This window comes from Natator depressus, chromosome 4 (genome assembly GCF_965152275.1).
Source record: "Natator depressus isolate rNatDep1 chromosome 4, rNatDep2.hap1, whole genome shotgun sequence".
Lineage (NCBI taxonomy): Eukaryota > Metazoa > Chordata > Testudines > Cheloniidae > Natator > Natator depressus.
The window spans coordinates 87,959,635-87,985,670 of record NC_134237.1 but is presented as its reverse complement, the minus strand read 5'-3'; the positions used below and the strand labels follow the sequence as shown (position 1 = coordinate 87,985,670).

Genomic DNA, 26,036 nt, shown 5'->3' with positions numbered 1-26,036 from the left:
TAAACTAGTCTTTCTTAATATATGTGTATTGTACACTTCAACTGATCGTCTTTCCCTTTTGGGTTTGATCAGACCACATAGATCATTCAGCAAATGTCACAGTCCAACCTGGACATAGTGTATACATAATGGAGAAATAAGACTGAAAAACCAGTTTCCTGTTTTTTTGGTTTTTTTTTTCCCTATTGTAACAAATTTAGGGTTGTTCCCCCCCCCCCCATCACTTATGTTTATTTTCTCTAAATGTGGGTACTGAACAGCTAAACTTTAAGTTTATTAGTGCTTCTGAAAATGATGCAATAAATAGCTCAGGGGCTCTCCAGACACGACTGAGGGGCAGACTTCTTAAGAGGGGTAATCACAACACAGACCTTTGTCCTTTAACTGGTCCATTAGTTTTGAGGGCTTAAGTGAGACCTAAAGGATGGACAAGTCTTGTGCTGGCCCTCTGGAGGGGAGTGAATTTCATCCCTTAATCCTGATTTCTCTTGCAACACACTTGAATTTCTAGTAATGGGCCTCTATCCAGAAAAGACTGCTTGCAAACACCCCAAATTATGATGTATACAAATAGGAAAGTAGGATAAATCCATCAGTCCAATTTTCACTTGTAAGCTGTTAGAGAATTTGAATTCAGATTTCCTGAAGTGAAAGTCTAATACAGTAATTTACTGTTCTACATTACTCCATGGCCCTTTTCTACTTTTAGCGAACATAATGACAATAGACTTTTGTTGAAGCCACTACTTTGTGTTAACTGGATTATTTTCTGTTTTCCCATCAGATCTCTAACAGAACTAGAAGCCTTGTTTCTGTAGATTTGTGTGGTGGTGACTTCCATATCTAAGTCAAATGCAGCTAAATATTGCAGAAATCTCATTATAACATCTGATCCTACATTCTTTCCACTATTCAAGATGGCCAAAATCTTGCAAGATTTCTGCACTATTGAACCCAAACTTTGGTGTCAATTTGGACTCTAACATCAAATTCCTAGTTTAAACCTAATCCAGATTCAAGCACCACCCACTTGATCCATCTCTAGTTACACTATACCAAATATGTTTCACCTTATTTTAACTTTCACTTTGTTACCGCTATGTATTTTTTTAAAAATAATTTTGTAAAGTGTTAGACTAATTGGATGTTTTTAAATTCCATCCAGCTCTCTCAACAGTTGAGAGCTGAGAGTGGGCTGTTTCAGCAACCATTAAGAATCTCTTCTTTTTACTTTCAAGGTTTTCTTTCTTGTGAAAATTATAAAATATAAGACCATAAGACATAGAAGCTGAAAAATGTGTTTTTAGTTTTATTAAAAACTTCAACATTCCTCTTAGTCACCAAAGGAAAATAATTGCATTGTATTTTCAGAGATCGGAGGAGACGAGTGTGTGGCAATGAAAACCCAAAAAAGAGAGAGAGTGAAAGTGAACTTTGTTTTGATCAATAAATTGGTTAGTCTCTAAGGTGCCACAAGTACTCCTTTTCTTTTTGACTTTGAAAAGCTACCTACTGGAAGTAAAAATGAAACAGTATTCCATGCCGCTACTGATCTTTGAAGAGAACTTGTTTTAAGAATTCCCTAAAAGTGCTTTGTATTTGACGACAGCACATCCGTAATTCAGTTAATCCAGTCGGCTTTCTACAAATGAGTTAGCTCATGAATCAATTATTTTCAGTACAAATAGGCTCTGAAGCATCATCATCAACTCAGTATTACCAGCTGAAGTGTTAATAAATTGCTGCTACAGCTCTCCCAAGTTTTCTGGAGGCCGTATTGCGGAACAGACTGATGTCTCTAAATGTGGTCAGGATTGTCCAGGCCACAGATTCCACTGTAGAAGGCCATTCTGGCATGCCTTTTATCTGAGGGGAAGGAGGGTTTTCTGAAATGTAATCTATAGAGGCATGTTGAGAGGAGGGTTTAGGTTGTTGTTTTTTGTACAATGACCGTTGAGCAAATCTTCACAGACAAGAATAGTAGTGGTAGTGAATGAAACACAATTATACCTCTTATACCACATCTTAAAAATATCTAGTCTTTCTGAAGAAAGAACATGATAGGAAAACGAAATGAAAGAGGAACTTTTATAATATGATCTATTGAACATGCAGTTGGAAGGCTTTGAAAAGCACTGTGAGTTGAAAGTGAGTAAAACCTAGGCCCTTTCTGTACAGTTCAAACAACCTTAGACACAGTTTACTTTCATTTATGGAAAACCAGGTTATACTAATGTATATAGTTGTTCTACCCAAGTAGAAATTTAGGCCAGGACACAGTTTTTTAACCTGATTATACCATGGTTGATCCTGGGGCCAGACAAACTGTATTTAAACCATGCTTTGACTGCAGTTCAGACATGAAAAGTGGCTCTACAGAAATGGCGTTTGGGGGTTCCATGTTGTATTGTGTTCCAGTAATTTGGAGCTTGTTCATCTTACAAATTAAAAAAATAAAATAAAATCTAAGCATCAGCCCTTCAAATTCAATCCGGACTCTGAGAATCAAATTGGGCTCTTCCCTTCTCATGTGTCCACATCTGTAATTGATGATTTTGCAGGCTCCCAAAAAAGATCAGTGCAAACCATTGTCTTCAAGTATAGCCCTAAATTAAACTTGTACAAATGTATGGAAGGCTGATGGTTTTGCACAGCTGTTAACTGAGAGATCAACATTGCTTAATTGTTATCTGATTCGCAGCTAAAGCAAGGTACATATACAAATCCTGATTCTGAAAACACCCTTTTAGTGCTTGAAATGTTACCATTATCTTTTAATTTGCTGTGTGAATACCCTTAAGATTAACAGGGATGGATTGGGGACAAACATGACCTGGTTTAATTAAAAATGTGGAATCTAAAAACTTTTCTCTGGGGAGAGAATGCTGATGAAAAAGAAAATGGAGGAGATATGGTGGGTGGCTGAGAAACAAAGTCAATGGTCACTGAATAATGCTGATATTAGAAAAACGTGGGTGGGGGTGTATTAAAGCACAGTGTATGGTCTGGATGTGTCCTTAATCCAGCACTCATCTCAATTGACAAGAGTAAATACTAAATGAAAATGCCCATTAGCCCTGCTTTGAGCAATGCTGTCCATGTTACCCTTAGCTGCTTCACATTAGATTTGTGAAAAGGATGGTGGTTTCTGTTTGTCATGTTTCATGTGCACAGTTTCTTCGGTTATGGATTGTTTGAGCCCATAAATTGCCTCCCCGTGTTTTCAGTTCAAACAAGTCCAAATTAGTCATAGGAGAAATTCAGTCAAATTTCTCTGGGTTTCATATCAAAAACATTTAGTATCATGTAGCTTCAGAAGTTGGCCCAACTGGGTCCAGACTTTTTCTAGAGCAGAGGTTCTCAAATTATGGTCCATGGACCACTTGGTGGTGGTCTGCAGAAAGACACCAGGTGCTAGCTTGCTGAGGCTCTCTCTAGGGAAGTGTGGTTCTGCAGCACTCTCTTGTTCCTTGATGCAATATCAGACATTCAAAGAAGGGTTGGATTTGGTTGTTTGTTTGTTTTTAAATGTAATAGATTTTCTGCTACAGATTTGTAAACTGAGGTGCATGTACCTTTATTAGGTAAACAGGTAAAGGCCATGGAATTTTTTTATCTAATACGTGCATAGCGTAAATGAACTGTTGTATTTGTTTCCTGGGTGAAAGTGTTATGAAATACTGAACTGCTCTACATTTGATTGATTATTTCAAATGCAATGTGCTGTTCAAACATTAATTTTTCATAAAAATATGAGTTGCTTCAGTTTTGATTTGTCTATATGGGGGGAAACAGTTTAATGAGTTGGGCTCCCCCACTGCCCCAAAAAGCTTTATTAATGATTTATTGGGTTTTCAAATAATCTGTATATATATATTTTTAAAACCCTTTGCACTTTGCCTGTAAGAAATTTTAATATGACAACTGATATGAACAGAAAATAGTGGTAGTTGGTTATTAGTAAATCTTTATTTTAGTTTTTAAAATATAAGGATTGTGCCCATGGAGTTAAGCAATGATATTGGGCTACATTAAATACATTCCCAGCAAACTTTCTCAGCAGCTGAATATGACTTTTTTGAAAACTTAAAAACCATTACAAAGCATTGCGGGTGGAGGAGTTGGTGGGAACAGCTCATTTAATATTTTATATTATATAATGTAAAGGGTTTTTTATTTGTGTTTTACTCTAGAAACACCAGGACTGTCAATTCTGGTCTTCGCTGGTTTTCCTGGAAGACTTGTTGAAGTTTTCAGAATATGCATATTTTTTGCCTTTATACTTTAATTCGAAGGAACAGGATGGTTGGATATTTTAACAAAAACATCTTTTCTCCAAAACGCCAATTCCTTTTTGAAGTTTTAAACAGTCAGGCTATTTTTCCACACTTGGCTCTTGTGATATCTTAATTTTACTAGTTCTCCACTTGCCATAAAATATTCCAAGCTAGTCATGGTATGAATTTCTAATATTAAAAAAACTTCTTTAAAAAGTCATGTTTTATTTATGCATTGTAAAGAAGCAAATAAGGACACTTTTTTTTTTGTTAATCACCTTTCTTGTGGATTGAGGAGACATGGAATTAACTTGTTAGCAACATGATGTTCCCTTGGATACCATCTCTGTGTAAATCCACATGTTTCTGTGGTATTTAGCAGTGACATAAGAGAGTTTTCCAGTATGTGTTACTAATCCAAGTGGCGTGGAATTGTATAGAAGCTGCTACTCTCTAGTACAAGCATTTGGTGACTTAACTAGTGATTGTATCATCTTTTGTATCAAAGCAATCCTACATTCGTGCGCATATGTAAGAGGCTTCTGGCCATTCAGACAATTGACTTCAGCAATGCAGTTCTTTAGAAGTAGGCAAGTAGAATACATTGACGTCCTCTCTCTGCGTTACAGTAAGTGATGTCTTCATGTGAGGCTAACTTTTCTCATTGTATACAATTCTAGTTGCCAAGTTAGTACATGAAGGCAGACTTTTTAAATATGCTGTTTGGTATACCACAGCCCAGTCAGAGGGAAATAAGTTGGCATAATCTTCTCTATCACAGTTCACATCCATCATCATCATCATCAAACTTAGTGTGTACCCTTATAGCAATATTCACATTCCAGGTTTTTCATGAACATTAATTTAACTTCTCAACATTCCTGTATTATCCCAAGTTTACAGATGGAAAAAACGGAAGTATAGAGGCTAAGTGATTTTCCCGAGATCACAGAAGCAATCCTCATCAGAGCCAGGATTAGAATTACAAACCACCGAATTTCTAGTTCCCTGTTGAAATCACTAGACCTCTCCCTCTTCATTGTGTAACAATGCACCTTGCTCCTCCCTTCCTGGATCCTGCCTTGAGATAGAATTTGGAGTTTGCAATGTCCATGAAATCTTATTTTCACAAGTGGTCAATGAGATTGCTCAGTCACATGAATGATCCAGCCAGAGGTGGGGACAAATTGGCAGCTTTGCATGAAGATTGGCTTTGGCTATGCTATGGGTGGGTTTACTTCCCTTGAATTTTGCTTCAAGTTTCTGGTTCAGGCAAATGAAAAACTCAAAGTAAAACTCAATTGATACCACCATGGTTCACCTAGTTTCGCATTTAACCCCACCTACCAACCCTTGCCCAAAAAACAAAACAAGCAAACAAAACCCCTGCAGCTTTTGTGTGGTTATATGTGAAATTATAAATTAATACTATGCCCACACTTCCTTGGGAGGCCTGGAAACTTTTTGATACATGTAACAAAACCAGGTGAGTTTCATAAGGTTGGAGTTTTTATTATGAGCATGAGGCCTGTCTCCAATTTCAACAGAAACAATTTCTTCGGAAACAAAAGATACCTGTGGACAAAAAATCTATCTCATGGACCACCCCATTTCAGACTAGGGCAGGAAGAATGTTCTTTTCAAGTATGAATTATTTTTCCTTTCAATTAAAACTGCTTGTGCTTTACAAAATATTACTAATCACTTCTGATAAAGTTAATTTCTTTCTTTTAGGGTCAGGGTGTACACATGAGGAAAAAACTTCCCAGTTTTATTTCTTGGTCTTTTCTTCTTGACCAAATTGTTCATGTGACAATGTTCAATACCCAAAGAAATATCATTAAGTAGCATTTAATATATAAAATAGAATGTGTGCATTTAAAAAATAAAATAAAATAAAATCCTACCAAAACAACCACTCTACTCTGCACACAGTTCTCCCTCTGGGCAGTGGATGAGAGCGAATGAACCACATGTGACAGACGTCAGACATGTTGCTTAATGCACTACTGCAGGGCACTCAGATACTACAGTGATGAGGATAGTATAAATTCTAGGTAGAATAAAACAGAGACAAGGACATAGGCCAGGGGAGTTACTGTAAGAATGAACTGCAGAAATCATTTGGGGTATCTTTATAAAATTAAGTATTGTGTATATGAATTGCATTTCAGGTCCTCCAACTATACTATGGGCACTCGAGCCTTTTCCCATGACAGTATTTTTATACCTGATGGGCAAGCAGAGAGTGAGCAGGCAGTCCAAGCAATGTCACAGGACAAAATCCTAGGCAAAGTCAAAACCCTTCAGGTAAGAAGGAACAAGCATGTGACTATGCAGGTGTAAATGTTAAAAACAAAATGTTTTTTTCATCATGTGCCATAGCATGCTAAGCATGTAAGAAGACCAGTCACTTCCCTGAAGAACTTAGGGGCAGATCCTCAGCTGGTGTAAACTGGCATCGCTATGATAATTTACATCAGCCGTGGATCTGCCTTTACAACCTATGGCCCCAATCCTGTAAGTAAATATGTGCGCCCTGCACCCATATGGTGTTCCATTAAAGTGTACGGGGGGAGGGGACTTTATATGGATGTATGTGTTGACCCCCTTGGACCAGCCTGCGTGGTCGGGGCCAAAGTAAACAACAGAGGAGAATAATGGAATACAAGACAAAGATTTCCTTTGTGTTTTTTATTGTCATTTAAATATTTTTTTCTCTTTTGCCCTCACATATTTCCCCATTAATTTTTGTTAGTCCTTGCCTTTTAGTCACTTAACTCATGTCCATTGGTTTCTTGATTACCAGGTTGTTTGTATGCTTTCCCATTGTTTTTCAAATGCATTAGACTTTTTGCATGATGTAGAAATAGTCAATCCCCAAAGGTCTTACTTTTCATTTGCCTTCCATTTTTGTCCTTGAAGTTCTAAATGCATACAAAACAAGGCTCTTGAGGAACCTTCCCACTGCTCTTTCCCCAGTCCACCTGCATTTCAGATACATTTAGTCTTCAAAATAAATTAATACATAAATGGCTTCCTTCTTAAATAAAACCATACCCTGCTGTTAAGAAATTACTTACCAGCCCTCCTTTCATGCCTGGCTTCCGTGATTCCTATCCCATTAATGCACTAATTAATTTTGTGCTCTGTAATATACTTGAAAGATTCACTCCATATTCCTAATTGGACTTTGGAAGAGCTGAAGAAGAGATACCTTTCAAAAATTCATCTGTTTTTACAGTGGGCACAGGACATGTTGGGGCAGGACTTTGAGAGCTTGTCAGTGTTGTGTAACTGCCCACTCACAGGGGTTGAATTGGAGGGTGGGGGGAAATTAATTGTATTCCTCTAAACTCTGCTCACAAACCAAACTGTGCCCACTTGAGATGCCAAAATGAGATACCAGACAGGATAATAGCTGGAAAGTTCTTCAGGGTCAAGTAACTGGCTTCTTTTGCAAAAAGAAAAGGAGTACTTGTGGCACCTTAGAGACTAACCAATTTATTTAGTTTATTTATTTAACCTTAGTCTCTAAGGTGCCACAAGTACTCCTTTTCTTTTTGCGAATACCGACTAACATGGCTGCTACTCTGAAACCTGGCTTCTTTTGGACTTCTTTCATGTTTCAAGGAGTTGGTAGGTGTGCTTCTTAGAAGCAAGCATTAACAGTTCCCATTAATAGTGGGTATAGTTTTTCTTCACTGACTTTCACCAGCCAGGAGAGGCATGGATCTCTTAATGTTAATTCAAAATACATTGTTGCATTGAGAAGAGAATAGTCTTCAAAAGCAAAGCATGAGGATACTTACAAATGGCAGGTAGCTTTTAGAATTAGGTAGCCAGAAAACATAGAGATACAGGAAATTTGGAATCATTCTAAACATATCTCAGGGGACTATTATATATGCAGTCTTTCAGATTCTGCCCTTGGTTCAACAGGAAAATATCATAAACTAGTAAAGGGAACATAATATTTTCCTTGTCTGCATCTCACTTTCAGATGACAAAGTAATAATGAGCTGTTTGGGATTTTGACATTTAGCGGTCAACATCAGCTCTTGGAGATTAAAACGTTGAAAGAAAATTGGCCAGTGGAAAGTTATTAATAGAGTTTATTCAATTAAAATAAATGTATTTAAAAATGCTAAGAGTAACTACAGAAAAGAGTGTTCTGTGCCCTGAGGAAGCCAGCTACATGCAGAAATGTGGGCATTTGTAGACTTTCAGCCTTCAAACTAATTTTTGTAAGTCTGAGTGAATAAATCTTTAATCTTGGGAGTAATTTTGAAAACTGCATATGTGCCACAAAGTACAAATGTTCTACCTCCTGCGAATCTCAATAAAATAATAAAAAAAACTCATACATATGGAGAGGCATTTTTTACAGCCCAGTTCTCAAACATTCCAGATTACAATAAAATTCTTTAATCTGAACAAATAAAATACAGCTTTTCTTTTATTGCACATACCATTCTCTACAATAGCTCTATTCCTAGGCATCCTCCAATGTTCACTGCACAGTTTGTACATGTGAAATGTCATAATATGTGTAGAAAAAGGCACCCCATCCATCCCTCTATTCCTCAGCACTGTAATTTGTATATAGTCAGGCACATTTTGTAAGCAATAGATCAGTGGTTCTCAAATTTTTGTACTGGTGACCCCTTTCACATAGTAAGCCTCTGAGTGTGACCCCCCCCTTCGTAAATTAAAAACACTTTTTTATATATTTAACACCATTATAAATGTTGGGTTTCAGAGTAACAGCCGTGTTAGTCTGTATTCGCAAAAAGAAAAGGAGTACTTGTGGCACCTTAGAGACTAACCAATTTATTTGAGCATAAGCTTTCGTGAGCTACAGCATCCGATGAAGTGAGCTGTAGCTCATGAAAGCTTATGCTCAAATAAAGTGGGTAGTCTCTAAGGTGCCACAAGTACTCCTTTTCTTTTTATTATAAATGTTGGCTGCAAAGCAGGGTTTGGGGTGGAGGCTGACACCTTGCAACCCCCCGATGTAATAACCTCATGACCCTCGAGGGGTCCCGACCCCCAGTTTGAGAACCCCTGCAATAGATCCAGAGAGACAGCAGGCACATTTTCTCACCGCGAGCCAGATTCTGATACCCTTACTCACATTGAATACCTCACTCTGAGAGTCATCCCACTGGCTCCAGTGGGGCTACTCAGAGCAAGACCACTATCTGTTGTAAGGGTATTGGAGTCTGGCCCTAAATTAAGGGTTCATTTTTAATTTAAGAAAGAAATTACTAAATGAAAATTTAGGTTCTGTGGGTCCTAGATTCACCTAGATCTGAATCTAGGTCCCGATTCAGTTTCCACTATAATCAATGAGAGCTGAGGGCACTCAGCAGCTTACTGGATGATACTCTCACAGGGCCATTGTTTTGTTCTGCATGTGGAATTGCTGTTTATTTCAGTGCGGATGTTATAAATCCAAGGTAGAATGCAGACCTAGAGAAGGTAAAGTCTGAAAAGACTGGCACCAACTGACTCCTCTTAAAAGGAATTTTTCTATTGACTTCAGTGGGACCAAATTTCCTTCTGGGTATCTAAGCAGGTGTGACTTTCTGCCATTAACTCCGTCCATTTAACCACACAAGTTATGTTTGATCATCCACCATCAGGATGCAGATGGGCAGCAGCAATACCTGTGTGAGTTGGTGGAGGAACATCAATCCTAGTTCATCAACCTAGTGATAGAGAAATTCTCTCTTTCTACACTCCCTCCCCCCCACCAACTGGTTTTGCACTATGGGACATTAATGGCTTCAGTTAATCTGACTAAGATTTAGACACGAATGCAAACTTCTGGATAGTTATGTGAATTGAGATTGACCTTTGCGGTTTACCACTCCTATTAAAAACTGCGTTTCCGTGCCAAGTTCTCACCTAAACCATGCTATTGATTCAGAGCTGAAGTCATGTTTTTATTTTACATAATTGCTACTGTAATCTACATTGCGTCTTTCTTAAATTCAGAGGGGTAAATTCACGGCAGATGTCTGTGCTTGTAATTGACATTCACAGGAAGGGAAGTTACTCACTTGAATCCCTGCTATGAGCATTAACTTGTGGAGATTTTCACAGTGATAGGGAGATCCTCTTTGGAGAATTTCCTGTCCTTGAAAGAGAGTAAGAAAATTACCACACGGTCTTATCTCTTTTAACTGGGTGTGGTTCCTGTAAATATTCAGAAAGAAAATCAAATACTAAAACATCCTCTTTCCTATTCATTACTTCTTCTAAATCTCATGCTAAAATATGTTCTCTTTCAAACATTTGATTCTTTTAGGCATACATAACAGAAATTAATTTCTGTACATTAAAGGAGGATCTTATTCTGTGCTCTCTGTGTAAGTCCAAAGTCATTACTGCCGAAAAGCACCAGGCAGAGGCTCTGTCTCTAGACAGCCATAAAATGCTCCTTGTTTTGTTAACTTTATCCTTGGTGCAATTCAATCTTACTTTATTTATAGGTCTTTCAGAGAGAAGGTTTTAAATCATCTGTGGAAAAGAAACAGGATTAAATGAAAAGAAAAAAGGGAAATAGAAAAGTAAAAGTTGAATGATGGAAAAGCTACAAAACTCACATTTTCTGTTGACCTATGTGTTACAGTTCTCCTTATGACATTACTCTCTGCAGAGCCTCAGTGTGGGATTTCTGTGCTCTCTTGTACACCAATAGCCTTGTGGCATGGCAGAAGGGGATCTGCAGTGGGAATACATCTGGTCAAGATTTGCAGAAGTGACTAATGACTTTGGTAATTGAATTTTTGGGAGCTCAACCTGAGATACCTTAAAGGGGCCTGATTTTCAGAGGGTAGATGCTCTGCATTCTCTGAAAATCAGGTTCCTTTAATATGCAGTATTGCCGATCCTCAAACATTTAAAAATCATGTCTGGTCCCTCAAATTGTGAGATTTTTTTTTTAAAAAAAAATAATAAATGTAGGGTTCTTTTTATGGCCTTCTGGATTGTGACCTTGGAGGATGCACGTGGGTCATGAATTCAAGATTTTCTCTGCAACCATGAAACCTAGAAATATACCTTTTTGTTTTTGTTTTAATGAAAGCTTGATTTTGGTGTGTCCACATTACTCCAGAAAACACCAATATTATGAAAGTCATAATAAAACAGCGAATAATAATAATAATAAAACAAAGAGTCTTTGTTAACTCTTGATTGAGGAGGACAATAGTTGCTACTAATAATTATGCTTCCTTTTCTCTGCCTTGTTGCGATAGCTGTTGAATCTGGAGTTGGTTTGCCTTTTAGCCCTGGTAATCGGTCTGCGTATTTCAAATTGTTTGCAGAGTATACAGATTCCATGGGGAGAGAGGGCATGTGCAGTAGAGTCAACTTATTTCATTTGTGACATAAATACATTTTTCTTGTTTTTCAGCAACAGTTGTCCAAGACTATTAAATTTGGACAACTACCACAAATGACCATTTCTGAGAGGACAATGGAGGAGGCAAATGCTAGTTTAGAAGAGGACTTATTACTCAGTAGCCCAATGGAGACTGAGACGCAACAGGACACAGTGCTCTCAGACAGTGATAATAAAGTAAGCATTTTAAATGGACATATTCACTACATCACACTATCACTGAAAGCATAGAACTCACTGGGGCATAGATGCAATGTCCAGTAAGCCAGGGCAGAAGGCTTTTTATGTGCGGACACACACATTTAGTAGGACTTTTCAAATTCTGCACCCTAGACTAATGACGAGTATATGCACTGGGGGTGATGTACTTGGTGTCCTGGGAGGGAGGCCATGATATTAACTATTTTAAAGGCCCACAGTTAACATCCCACAGAGCAGGTGGCAAACATGGCATCTCTCTAAAGGTCAGGAAAAGGCTGGTGAGAGACAGAGAATACTGGATTTCCCAGAGTGGGAAGTTGTGCACAGGTTATGCATAGCCGCCTACAGGGGAAATCCTGTGTGAGAGGGATTGGCGCCAAAGCCAATTTGCCTGTGGGCCAGTTACAGGACAAATGTCTGTGCTGTGATCAACTCTCTTAAGAAGTCCGCCCCTCACAGATTGGAGTGAGAGCAAGGATAACCTACTCCGATGATAGCACTACTGCATCATTTTAAGTGCAGAAAAACCCAAAGTCAGTGGCAGACTGAAAATAGAACTGGCTGTCTAATGCTCAAGCCACTGTACCTCCCAAGCCTCTGACATACCGGGCATATTGAGTAGTCTATGGGTACGTTAACACGGCAGCTTGGCATGTGCTTCCCAGCGCAGGCAGACTGACGCACACTAGGGGCTTGTCTACATTTAAAACCTTACTGCGGCATAGCTGCATCATTGCAGCTTTGCCACTGTAGTGCTTCAGTGTAGACTCTACCTACCCTGACAGGAGGGGTTCTCCTATCGGTATAGGCCAGTGGTCACCAACTGGTAGGTCATGATTGACTGTTCAATCCTGGAGCCTCTGACAGTTGATCACGATCTCCGGCCACTAAAAGTCCAGCAGCACAGCAGGGATAAGGCAGACTCCCGCCTGGCCTGCCCCTGCACCACTCCTGGAAGTGACCAGCACATCCCTGCGACCCTTGAGGGGACGTGTCTGCACGCGCTGCTCCTGCCTGCAGGCACCACCCCGTCAGCTCCCATTGGCCGGGAGCTGTGTGGGTGATGCCTGCAGGGAGGGGCAGTGCACGGAGCCACATTCTCACCCCCAGGGCCACAGGGACATGCTGGCCGCTTCTGAGAGTGGCATGGGCCCGGGCAGGCAGGGAACCAGGAGCCACCCGAGGTAAGCACCGCCCGTCAGGAGCCCACACCCCAATCCCCTCCCTAAGCCCCCTCCTGGAGCCAGCACCCCAAACTCCCTCCCACACCCCAGCCCTGAGTGCCCTCCCCCACCCCAACCCACTGCCCCAGCCCTGATCCCCCTCCCAGAGCCAGCACCTGTACCCCCTCCTGCACTCCAACCCCCTACTCCAGCCTTAAGCCCCCTCCCAGAGCCTGCACCCCAAAACCCTCCTGCAACCCAACCCCCTGCCTCATATCCCCTCCTGCACCCAAACGCCCTCCCAGAGCTTGCACCCCTCTCCCACATCCCAACCCCCTGCCCCAGCCCAGCAAAAGTGAGTGAGGGTGTGGGAGAGAGAGCGATGGAGGGAGGGGGATGGAGTGAGTGGGGTGGGGCCTCGGGAAAGGGGTGGGGTAGATCCTGGGTTGCCCTTAAATTCAAAAAGTGATCTTGTGCGTAAAAAGGTTGGAGACCACTGGTATAGGTTAGTCCACCTCCCTGAGAACTGGTAGCTAGGTCCATGGCAGAATTCTTCCATCAACCTACCACTGTCTACACAGGGATTTAGGTCAGCTTTAGGACAGTGCTTGGGGGTGTGGATTTTTCACACCCCAGAGCGACATAGCTACGCTGACCTAATTTTCTAGTGTAGACCAGGCCTAGTTCTTCTGAGCTAACACACTGAAAATAGCAGTGTGGACAGAGGCAGTAGCTTGGGCTAGCCCGAGCTACCACCTGTGCTGCCAGCCACGCCGCTCCTTTTAGCATACTAGCTCAAGCAGACGCTATCTATGCTGGGAAGCAGGCTCCCAGCTACTGTGTAGACAGACCCTCTGGGCAGAAGGAAAGCATCTGTTCCCACCTGAGCATTTATCAGTTGTGTTTTTCTGTATATTTAAAACTGTAAACTCCTGGGAGCAGGGACGTAATCTCCCTGTGTATTTGGAAGGTACTGTATCTATCCATCTTTAAAAAATGATCATGCTATTAATGGAGAAAATAGCAAATACTGCAGCCTTCCTTCACTACACAAATCCTCAACAAACAGTAGCACTTCCAGATGAGCTAGCACCTTTCTCTGTCAACTTAGAGCACACCGAGTGACATTTGGATCCCTTGCACAATGCCCTAGCAAAGGAGCTTTGTGCAGTGGGTGGTTGAGGAACATAAGAACGGGCCATACTGGGTCAGACCAAAGGTCCATCCAGCCCAGTATCCTGTCTACCGACAGTGGTCAATGCCAGGTGTCCCGGAGGGAGTGAACCTAACAGGTAATGATCCAGTGATCTCTCTCCTGCCATCCATCTCCACCCTCTGACAAACGGAGGCTAGGGACACCATTCCTTACCCATCCTGGCTAATAGCCATTAATGGACTTAACCTCCATGAATGTATCCAGTTCTCTTTTAAACCCTGTTATAGTCCTAGCCTTCACAACCTCCTCAGGCAAGGAGTTCCACAGGTTGACTGTGCGCTGTGTGAAGAAGAACTTCCTTTTATTTGTTTTAAACCTGCTACCCATTAATTTCATTTGGTGGCCCCTAGTTCTTATGGGAACAAGTAAATAACTTTTCCTTATTCACTTTCTCCACACCACTCATGATTTTATATACCTCTATCATATCCCCCATTAGTCTCCTCTTTTCCAAGATGAAAAGTCCTAGCCTCTTTAATCTCTCCTCATATGGGACCCGTTCAAAACCCCTAGTCATTTTAGTTGCCCTTTTTTGAACCTTTTCTAATGCCAGTATATCTTTTTTGAGATGAGGAGACCACATCTGTACACAGTATTCAAGATGTGAGAGTACCATGGATTTATATAAGGGCACTAAGATATTCTCCATCTTATTCTCTATCCCTTTTTTAATGATTCCTAACATCCCATTTGCTTTTTTGACTGCCGCTGTACACTGCGTGGATGTCTTCAGAGAACTATCCACGATGACTCCAAGATCTTTCTCCTGATTAGTCGTAGCTAAATTAGCCCCCATCATATTGTATGTATAATTGGGGTTATTTTTTCCAATGTGCATTACTTTACATTTATCCACATTAAATTTCATTTGCCATTTTGTTGCCCAATCAGTTAGTTTTGTGAGATCTTTTTGAAGTTCTTCACAGTCTGCTTTGGTCTTAACTATCTTGAGCAGTTTAGTATCGTCTGCAAACTTTGCCACCTCACTGTTTACCCCTTCTCCAGATAATTTTTGAATAAGTTGAATAGGACTGGTCCTAGGACTGACCCTTGGGGAACACCACTAGTTTCCCCTCTCCATTCTGAAAATTTACCATTTATTCCTACGCTTTGTTCCCTGTCTTTTAACCAGTTCTCAATCCATGAAAGGATCTTCCCTCTTATCCCATGACAACTTAATTTACTTAAGAGCCTTTGGTGAGGGACCTTGTCGAAGGCTTTCTGGAAATCCAAGTACACTATGTCCACTGGATTCCCCCTTGTCCACCTGTTTGTTGGCCCCTTCAAAGAATCATGGAATCTCTTCCCACTAATTCACAGAGGGATGTAGAGCCTCAATCTGTCCACAAAGCCTTTCTCCTCCCCACCCTCCTGCACTATTGTGGAGTTAAGCTCTGAACTCTGAAGTGCATTCTGGAGTCTGCTTAATTGATCTCTCAGATTCACGGCTCCCCTGTGCAGCAGAAATGTATTTGTATTTGTATCCTCCAGGGCTGTACAGGAGGTAGGGTTTGTGTGTCTCTCAGTATTTTCCTATCTGACCCGTGGGTTCCCTGCAAAAAGATTTGCCTATCCACCTCCCATCCTACATCCCTACCCTTGCAGTAGAATGTTTGAATAAAGCTTGAGGGCCAGATTGTGTTTTTAAGTCACAGCCCTTGCTGGAGGGAGGTTCAGAGGAATTATGTTGCAGCCTGAGGAGGAATTTGGGTTGTCTCAGCCAGAATTCTTCCCAAGGCTTCTCAGGGAGAGCATGCCAGAGCTGCAGTGGTCACTCATTCGCTACCTCTAGTTGGCTTAGTACCACCTCTCACCGGCTTTCAGGTGTTGCCATGCCCCTACGCGGAGCCATTTGGAGGAGAAGCCATACTGCACTCCCACAAATGTGCACATGCCCAGGGCCAGGTTCCACCAAATTCTTTATCATTGGCTGATTTTCCTTTTCTCTTTCATTCTGCACTCCCTGTTCACCTTGAGTACAGTTACTGAATCATACAGAGCAAAATCTGCCTGTTAAAGGATTTCCAAAGAACTCACAACTTTTTGTCTGTTTTTTGCACTATTTAAACAAGCTCATCTACTCACCTGAAGCTTTACAGCGTGTGATATAAAAATATTTTGGATTTTTCACATCTCGAATGGTGTAGTTATGCCTGCCTAATTTTCTAGTGTAGATCAAGCCTTTGTATCCTCTCTGTGCTTCCATTTGTACACAGGGAATAAGAAGGCATATGCATTTTATGCAGCACTTGGAGAGCTACGGATTAGAAGTGCTAAGTATTGTTGGTGTTGTATTTCTTATATTCCATGTGGTTTTTCATTATTATTTAGGTAAATTGGATTATTGGCTTCAGTTCTCAATTTGATTTGGCATGTGTTTGAAATGCTAATTTTGAGGCTATCTACTAATATCTGCTAATGAGTCATAAAAGGAGAATCACAGAGTGTACATAAAATAGGTCAGAATTGAAAAACATAGGATTAAAAATCAAGCCCGTCATTTTATATCAAAGATGCAAATAGGCTATAATTCATATCACAGAAAGCTTCACAAGCTCCTAGCTAAAAAGAGTCACTTAAATGCGCTCTATAATGCATAAACATAAGAACAATTATAAAAAGAAAGACTGTTAAGTTAATGCCCATAAATGATACAGTAATACCAAATGTAGGGCCCCAGTACTTTCCCATGCAGAGAACGCCCTGCACCCAGGGATTGCTTTTAGGGGGCAGAACATAGGGGAGTGTTGCCTCCATGGCATGGTGTCCAAGTCCCTCTTGGCCCCACTGAGGACCACTCCAGAGCCATGGAATTGGAGGGCACAAGGATGGGGATTGGAAAGGGGATGAAGGTCAAGTTTCATTGAATAATTTTCCCCACCAAATCCACAGGCCAAAGCAAAGCAAGTTTGTCTGTGAATAAGGCATTGGACTAGAACGTAGCAGACCTGGGTTTTGTTCCTGCCTTAGCTACTGACCTTGGGGAAAGTATTTTGCCTCGGTTTCCTCTTACCCTTTGTGTGTCTTGTCTAGTTAGATGGTAAACTCTTTGGGACAGGGACTGTCTCTTACCGCATGTGTGTGTGCAGCACACAGCACAATCTTGGTTAGGGCCTCGAGGTGCTATACTAGTACAAATGGTTAATAATGAAGTTCCCTCAGTCTTCAGGAATTAATGCAGTTCCTCCTCCATGGTTTAGAATCCATTCCCATAAGATGGGTTCTGATGGCCCTGGACAGCACGACTCTTGCAGCATTAATGAACCCTTACGGATGGAACTAAAAGGTCAATGGGGCCTCTCTGTGGATCCCATTTGGCTCCAGAGGAAAGGAGTTCACAGGAAGCACTGGGTTGAAATGCAGTATTTCCACTCCTCTATGTAGATAATGTCTGCCTAAGAGAGGATAGGACTCTTAATTCCATTTTATTCTGGTCTATGCTTCAGTCAAGCTAATACATTGATTCTAAATATGACAGTATATCAAAACTGCTAGAAATCATGATAGGTTGCATTTTGCTTTGGTGTTAAACCTAATTATCTAGTGCTAAAGAATAAGTGTGAACTCTTATCATTTAGCCTGTGTAGCCTGTAGGGTCTCATTAGTTTGATATCTACAGACTCTTCTTTATAGGCAGCTATAAGATTATAAAAGTGTAGAAGAGAAAACTCTGTTAGACCAGGAAGCAGAACTGTGCATCCGTCAGACCTATGGTGCTAGTGGGGGTGGAGGAAAAGTCGTAACAGGCCTTTTCACTCTCACTTTGTGATTTCACTAGTTCTTTTAATTATATTTATTAAATCCTTTACATTCTAATATCTAGCTGTGCTAATCTTGTTTTCCAGTTAAGTGACACTCCGGATTCATTAAGCCCTACGAGCGTGCCTGGGACAGGACATGAAGCAGAGAAGAAGGTAATAAGGCATGAATAGTTAATTGAATATGTATCAAATTCTTTTCTATTTTAATTACTTTTTCCTCCTTTGTTTTAATTTATTTTTTAGTAAACCGCCAGTTATTTTACTGCAGTATTCAGTTTTATTGTCCCAAATTCATCCAAAACTGCAGTGAAGCTGTACAATTCTGAGGTACTGGATTTGAGGAGACACTGGTAAATGAGTAGTGACTGAAGTTGGGAAGTCTGTTACTATGGTAATAGATGACTACAGAAAACTGAACATAGCTCTATCTCATCTGCTCGTCAAACATTCAAATTATTGCAGAACCATCATTTTCATAAGTACTTTTACTACTTTATTATGCCTAGATGTAATTTAATAAGGCCATGCAAAATATTTCAAGATCTTTAAACAACTGGCTCTCTGATAAACCTGTGTTTAACCTTTGTGGATTTCAGAGCTGTCTTGAAAAAAAAATACTAATTTTTCCTCGGTAGAAGACTTTCCCTCCCTTTCTGAGTTCACACCAATTGCAAATCTAACAGTGGTAGCTAAATGGACCATATGGAGGAACTTTTGATTTTTGTCACCTCTTAAAGGTTACTTTCTTGTGTACTCACTTGTAATTTCCCCAATATAACAGCATCTGCTGTTGCAAGACCTACAGTGGATACAGTAAGATTCAAGTGCTTCAGCCAAGCGTTGTAAGGTTTTTTCTTTTTGCAGGGTGCAGCATGTTTTCAGTATGGCTGGAAACAGTCCCAGTCCTGCAAACAGTTAGTTATATGTACAACCTTATTCATGAAAATAATCCTGTTGTGTTTAATGGCAGCTGCCTACATGAGTGAAGTTACACCCATGCATAAGTATTTGCAGTATCTGGGCCGAAATATTTGCAATCCAAAAGACATGGGCTCTGATTTGATTCTCTGATTTCAACAGGAGACTTTCACATGCAATGAGAAATTTTACTTGTCACTTTATGCTTAGAACTCAACACCTATTTTGAGGAATATATACTTTAGTGTTGCCTTATACCAATTAAATATAGTTTTGGAAACTCAAGTAATAGTAAGTCCAACCCAACTGATTCAGGCCTAAAGGCTGAACATAACTAAAATACCTGAAATAAAACATGCCCTATGTTAGCAAACCTGAGATTTAAAAAAATAATAAATGTTAGGTTCTTGTTATTTCTCTACTGATTTCTCAGCTTCTAGCATGCCCTCATGTAATATTTTCAAGCTTTTCGCCACAGCCATGAAATCTAGAAACTTAATTTTGTTTTAAATAAAAGCTGAGAGTCTCTCATAAGCACTTGCCTGCAGGTTGGGCGTAAAGAAAAACATCAAAATATTGTGAAAGTCATGATAAAATCACGAGAGCTGGCAACACTAAAAAATGTGCCCCGGCTGAAACTTTAGCTGCTAATCTGTCTTCAGAGCTGATTCATTGGCGTTTATAAAAATTTGTAATGTTAGTTATGCCCCAGTTGGGGTATCCAATTAGTATGAATGAAAATTATTTCCTTAGTCATTGAGTGTTTCTTTAAAACAAAATACCAAGTCCTTTCTTGAAAGTTGTTAATAAATGAACACATCTGAAGATAAACCTTTTTTTTTTTTAACTGCTTAAAACTGACTAGCTGTCTTCATTTGGTTCAGTGTGTGTGATCCAGGAACCTCTTGGTGCCAATTGGTGGAGGGCACAGGGAATGCATAGGATTTTACAGGGATCCCTGGGTCAGACATGTCCATATCAAATTAACCAATGGGTGGTATGTAAGGTCTCTATCAAGAGCCAGTAGCCCAGTGATCATTATAATCATTCTGAAATGCTATGTACGATGATATTTAAGAAGTTATGTATCCACACTGGAAATTCTTCTTTGAGTGCTGGTCCCTGTGTGTATTCCACTGTGGGTAGGCATGTGCTCCATGAACCCGGAGCTGGAGTGTTTTGAAAGCAGTGTCCATTGGTCTACACATGCGTCCTGTCTCACCTCATGCCTCTGACTGAGGAGACAAAGGTTGGGGTGGACCAACCATTCCCCAGTTCCTTCTCACCACAGCATGGTCTTGGTCCAGTGTCCAAAGCTCCAGTGTCCAAAGCTTTGGTTTTATTCCTTTATCTGTGAACATATATATAGATATCTGTAAATTGGTTTTAGAAGTTTTTACAGTTTCAAGTTTTATCTGATAGTTTTTAATGTTTTATAGTTAGCCTCCCTGACCTGGGGAGCCCCCTTCCCCCTCCATTACCCTGCTTTGGGTATTGGACTATGCCCAGGACTTGGGGCTTCAAAATCTGTGCTTCCTGCCCGGGCTCCTTCTCCATCAGCGATGAGTACCAATGCTGTCTGTACTGCCTCAAGGAAGCCCACTTCGTAGCAAGGTGCACTATCTGTAGTTCATTCCTCAGTTGCACCTGGAAAGAGCGGGAACTTTGCCTTAGGAAGCACCTAATGGAAAAGACCTTAAGGCCACTGTCAGACTCAGGCCAGGAGACCCATCCTGTACAGCCAGACTCTGCAAGGAGTGCGCCTCCTGCCACAATGTTCAACTCAAGAGTGAGGAAGTCCACACCCACAGATTCCTCAGCAGGGTTTTTGGTGGAAGAGCAGGGAGCCTGCCTAAATCAAGCAAGTCTCATTAGAGATTCCGGGGAGGGTGGCACTGAAGCAGAGGGGAACTGGTGGCTGAATAAGTGCAAAGGTTCAAGGAGGATTTAAAGCAGGGGTGGGCAAACTAGAGGCTGCGTCCAGCCCATCAGACCTTTTAATCTGGCCCTTGAGCTCCATTGCCCCACTCCAGCCAGGAATCAGGGTTGGGGGTTTGTCCCGCTGCTCCCGCCTGGCGCTCCCGTGTGTTCATGACTGCCATGAGGGCACACATGTTATCCAGCTGCACAAACCAAACATGCCTCACGTGCCATCAGAGCCTGGAACGTGCAAGCCCACGTGCCTGCTGCTTGTTGGCTTAGGTGACTCTGATGTTTTAGTAGTGTTAATTTTCCATTGTTGATGAGAAAACAGAGTAGTTGGCCAGGGAGTTCTCAGTGGTGGTTTTCAAAGTTGTGGGGTGTTGGGACCTACATGGGAGGAGATTTCTGAGAGCAGGGGGCTGGTGAATCTCGGTGAGTTCCAGTGACTGGAATCTGATGCCCAACAAGTCCAGGCTAGAGAGAGAGGGCGTGGAAAGGGGGTAAATTGAGTTTAATTATTATAATACATTGTTATGATGGTGTATTTATAATAGTAGTTAAAGTTTTATATTTATTTCCACTAAAATGTATCTTTATTAAATAAAGTTTATTTGAATATCTCTGAATTGTTAATTTCATGAGCATTCATGGCCCACCATACAATTTCCATACCCAGATGTGGTCCTCAGGCCAAAAAGTTTGCCCACCCCTGATTTGAAGTCTGTGCTGGGGATGGTGCAGCAAAACCTCACAAAAAGCCACACAGCTCAGAATCTTTTTTTTTTTTTGATTAATTAAACCTCTCTGTCTAGTTTTCTTGAACCTGTTTAATATTCATTGTTGAAAACAACTTGACCTATTTTCCACCAACATTTGTTGTAATGGGTTATTGCAGGGATCGGCAACCTTTGGCCCACGGCCCGCCACCGTAAGCCCCCTGGCAGGCCGGGCCGGTTTGTTTACCTGTCCTGTCCGCAGGTTCGTCTGATCGCGGCTCCCAGTGGCCGTGGTTCGCTGCTCCAGGCCAATGGGGGCCCCAGGAAGCAGAAGGGGTGAGGGATGTGCTGGCCTATAGGTTAACCAGTGGCTAACTCTACTGCATCAATATAAAGGGTGAGCTGTAAGCCAGGAACTTCTTGGTGCCAACTGTTAGCGGGCATAGGGAATGCACAGAGTTTTTACAGGGATTTCTTGGGACAGATATATGCATATTAAGTTCACCAAAGGGTGGCATGTAAGGTCTGGATCAGGAGGCAGTAGCCCACTTGTCATCATAATAATTTCAAAATTTATGTACAGATAATATTTAATGGGTTATGTATCTATACTAGAAATTGTGTTCTCAAAGCTTTGGAGTTAAGGCAGGTAACCAAGTGGTGCCATGTCTTAAACGGGTTACTTTCAAACAGTAGGTACAGATGCTTATCTTTCTGTCTGGTCTTGGGTAGTGAGCATTGTAAGTCTCACAATGGAGGTCTATCTGCATACTGAGCATGAGACCAGTCAAAATCTACAAAAGAGGAAATTTACAGGAAAAAATAAACAGCAGGAGGGGATCCTATTTACTAGTAAAGACAATAGATTGTGGGGGGATATATCTGAGAACTGAGAGGATGCTCTCGTTCCTTCATCTAGGAGACAAGCTGTGTAAACACAAACACATGCACCACTTGAAGCACATTAGACATGAGAGGATCTTGTTAATTAAGTGTAGTGTCTAGAATGCCTGTTACAATTTTATTTTATATGTAACTAATTGTTTCCAATACTACTACTTGCTGTCACTTGAATCTCTATACTTTTTAAAATAAACTTCTACTCATTTTCACTATAAACTTATCTAAGTAAGTGTTGTGTGTTAAACGGAGCAGTTATCTAAGATGTAATTAGTAAGCTGGGGTGTTCTGCTTATTTGGGAGCAGCAAATCTGTGAATACTGCGAATGTCCACTGGACCAGGAGCTGGACACGCCGGGGAATGCTCAGAGGGCTTGGGGGTTGGAGTGTGTCTGTCGCTAACCTGCAGAGAGAGAGAGCGGGGCCTGTGTGAGCCTAGAGGGGAGTGCTTGTGTTGCCTGTGGCATCGGAGAACTGACCCACAGTCAGGCACAGACAAGGCTTCCTTATGATAAGGACAGGTGGTAGTGAGGTGCCTCACAATCCTCGATACCCCCAGGAAGCATGACACTATAGTCACCAGCTCCAAGAGTTACTCATACTTTTGCCTATAAACTACACTAATGCAGTGTTGAGATTGCACAATTCAAAAAAGATGTGAATGCAAAAGTCCCAGTTCCTACAGTAACATAAACTTGTCCGTGTGGCACAGCCTATGCGTTCTGTGACATGTAGAGACATGACCTATATTACATATGCATTTAGGGCTCAGTTGTGCCCAGCCCTGCACAGGAGGAGGGTGGGTGAGAGGTTGCAAGGAACATCTCTTCCCCTTGTATCCCCTGGTAGAGCTAAGTAGAATGGCAATCCCTGTGCTTCCAGCAGCACAAGGATTGCTCCAAGCTAGTTCCACTACGACTGCTAACCTCTCCAAATGAGACAGAGAGAGGCAAAAAGGGGCGGGAGGGGCATCTTCTTGCCCTGCTTCTGCATCAGTCAGCAGAGCTGGCCACACATGAGAGAGTACACCAAGCATGATGCAGTGGCCATGCTCCCACTGTGCTCCAGGAAGCATTGTACCTGCCTGAGGCATAAGGTTTCTAGCATTTCCCACTGGGGTGGGGTAGCTCTGCAGCACTCCCTATTGTAGGCTCTGTTGTAATGCTTAGATTGGTTTATCTTTCCTATCTTTCAGCCATTTCTTGATGTAGCCTTACTCAAACGAGTGTGGTGGGCAATACTTACAGAAGAATTCATGTCTTTTTATTTTTTTTACCTTTGGCAAACTTAAAATGTCCAAGGGAATATTGCGGGAAATTCTTTCCTCGTTTTGCATGTTTTCTACTAACCACTCTCTTGAATGCATACATACAGAAATGTTTTTTGTTTTAAATCTTTTTGTATGGTTTTAATGAGGGTTACTTTGTATATATGGTACAAAACAGGTCACTCCAGTCAAATCGTCTCGGTCAAAAAGACACATTTCCTCTGCTGGCACAATTGAATCAATCAATCTTGATGCGGTCCCCCAGGCAGTCGCTCGTCTGGACAACAGCGCAGCTAAGCACAAACTCTCCATAAAGCCAAAAAAACAGAGGCTGTCAAGAAAACACAGAAGATTAACAAAGGTATTGAACTGATTTGGGTTGTCAAATGGTGAGATGAGATGGTCTGCTTTAGAAACTGTAGTAAGTACTCACAAAATAGTTGCAACTGAAAATAATAAGATGAATGATAGGTATGATGCAGGTACAGACCTGGCTGGGTAACACCGGGGAGATCTTTGGGAAACTTTCACAACATAGACTTTGTCTTCACTGCAAAACGAGGCATGTGGTTTTTATATTGAGAGAACTCAAGATAGCTGTCTGAATGTAAAGTTCTAGTGGAGACAAGGGACAGGTAGTGTTTAGCTCCGTGTAGCTATCTGGGGCTGGTGATGTGCTGCACCCATCCAGGAGAGTTCCAGGAGGCACTGTGAGGGTGCAATGTGCTCTCTTCCTCACAGTCAGCCAGCTTCATTGACCTGTGTGGAGGGAGGGTGGGCCATGGTCCTTTCTCTTTTCCCTTCCTCACTCCCTGTGCACCCTTCTCCTCCTGGTGTGCCCCTGCCATAATCTGGCCATTGGGCTTCCAAAAGAAATACTTCACAATCCAAACAACGATAGGAAAGGAATGATGGAAGGAGCCCTACGTCTCTCCCACACTGCCTTCCCTCCTCTCCAGGAAGCCGAAAGAGGCCAGTGGGCAGCTTCCCTGGAGTTAACAGGAATTTCCAGATAAGGGAGGGTAGTTGGGGCAGGGAGGGAGCTGCTGGGCTAAGACATTTATTCACAGGAGGACAGCAGGACAGAAAAAAGAGCCCAGCCACCCCTTTGCTTTGCTCTGTCTATTCCCTCATCCTCTCTCCCTCCTGGTGAGAAATGTGTTGGCCCAGCATCTCCTTCCCCCTCAACTAACAGAAGGCATTTTAATGGTAATGGTGTTGTCTGAGGAGTTGCAGAGTCGTGGTGAGCCTGTTATGTCTACAGAAGGTCCATGTAGCTGGGAGGAAGCACGCCCTGCACTGGGCAGAGAGTGAGTCAGCTGCTTGCCTAGAACCAGCAAGACTCCTGAAGTGGTGTGTGAAGCTGACATGCAGGAAACAAATTGGCAGTCAGAAAGAGGCAGCGGTGAAGGACTTCATACAGTTTCTGCAGGTATTGCAGCTTAGTAAAAGCTGTTGATAGAGACGGAAACATGGAATCAACAGGAGACTGAGGGTACATCTCCACTGCAGCTGGGAACTTGCTTCTCAGCTTGGGTAGACAGACACATGCTAACTCTACTTGAGCTAGCACACAGAAAAATAGCAGAGTAGCCAGGAGTAGCTCTGGCTAATGGCCTGATACAAACCTGCCTGGAACCTCTGGGTACATACTTGGGTGGCTAGTCCAAGCTGCCACTTGTGCTACCTCCCGACTACAGTGCTATTTTTAGTACACTAGCTTGAGCAGAGCTAGCACATCTGTCTACCCAAGCTGGGAAGTACGCTCCCAGCTGCAGGGTAGACATACGGTCCCTGAAACAAACAAAATACCTCTTGTACCACTAACCCCCTCATGGTATCCCATTTAATCACAATGGCTACCTTCATTAAGCAGCAGTCATCACACCTCTCCACTAGCATAGAAAAGCTAGGGATCTCCAGATTTTTCATGATTTTTAGGTAGCTCCCAGATTTCTGCATTGGAACCACCAGCGTGGGGAGCCCCAACTAATTGGGGTTTAGCCAGGCAGAGAGTAGCAGCCAAGCAGCATTTCCTTTACCATTGTTCCTCCTGTCCTTGCCGTCACCACACAGCTGCTCTCTGCAGGGCTGCATGCTCATTGTGTGGAAACAGCCAGCTCTGCAGAGAGAACTGACACAGACAATGCTTTTGAACAGATGCTTAATGTTTTTGAGCCTTAACAGAACAAATTCTGGAGCTTACAAAGTGGTTAAATGTGGGGCAGTGCTGGATATGTGAATGTCACATTCTAAAATCCATTCACATCATGGGTGGCC

At 41.7% G+C, this 26,036-nt stretch overlaps 1 protein-coding gene across 4 annotated transcripts in view; it reads left to right on the top strand.

The window, feature by feature from the left end:
- Positions 1-26,036, top strand: part of CRACD (capping protein inhibiting regulator of actin dynamics) — a 213,943-nt gene that overhangs the window by 161,143 nt on the left and 26,764 nt on the right. For 3 of the 4 annotated variants that reach the window (XM_074951367.1, XM_074951366.1, XM_074951365.1), the window contains 4 exons: positions 6,452-6,587; positions 11,704-11,868; positions 18,117-18,185; positions 23,935-24,117. In XM_074951367.1, the coding sequence (XP_074807468.1) occupies positions 6,468-6,587; positions 11,704-11,868; positions 18,117-18,185; positions 23,935-24,117 (537 nt within the window). In that variant the 5' untranslated portion in view covers positions 6,452-6,467. The remainder of the gene's footprint in view (positions 1-6,451; positions 6,588-11,703; positions 11,869-18,116; positions 18,186-23,934; positions 24,118-26,036) is intronic. The other variant, XM_074951368.1, reaches the window with a different exon arrangement.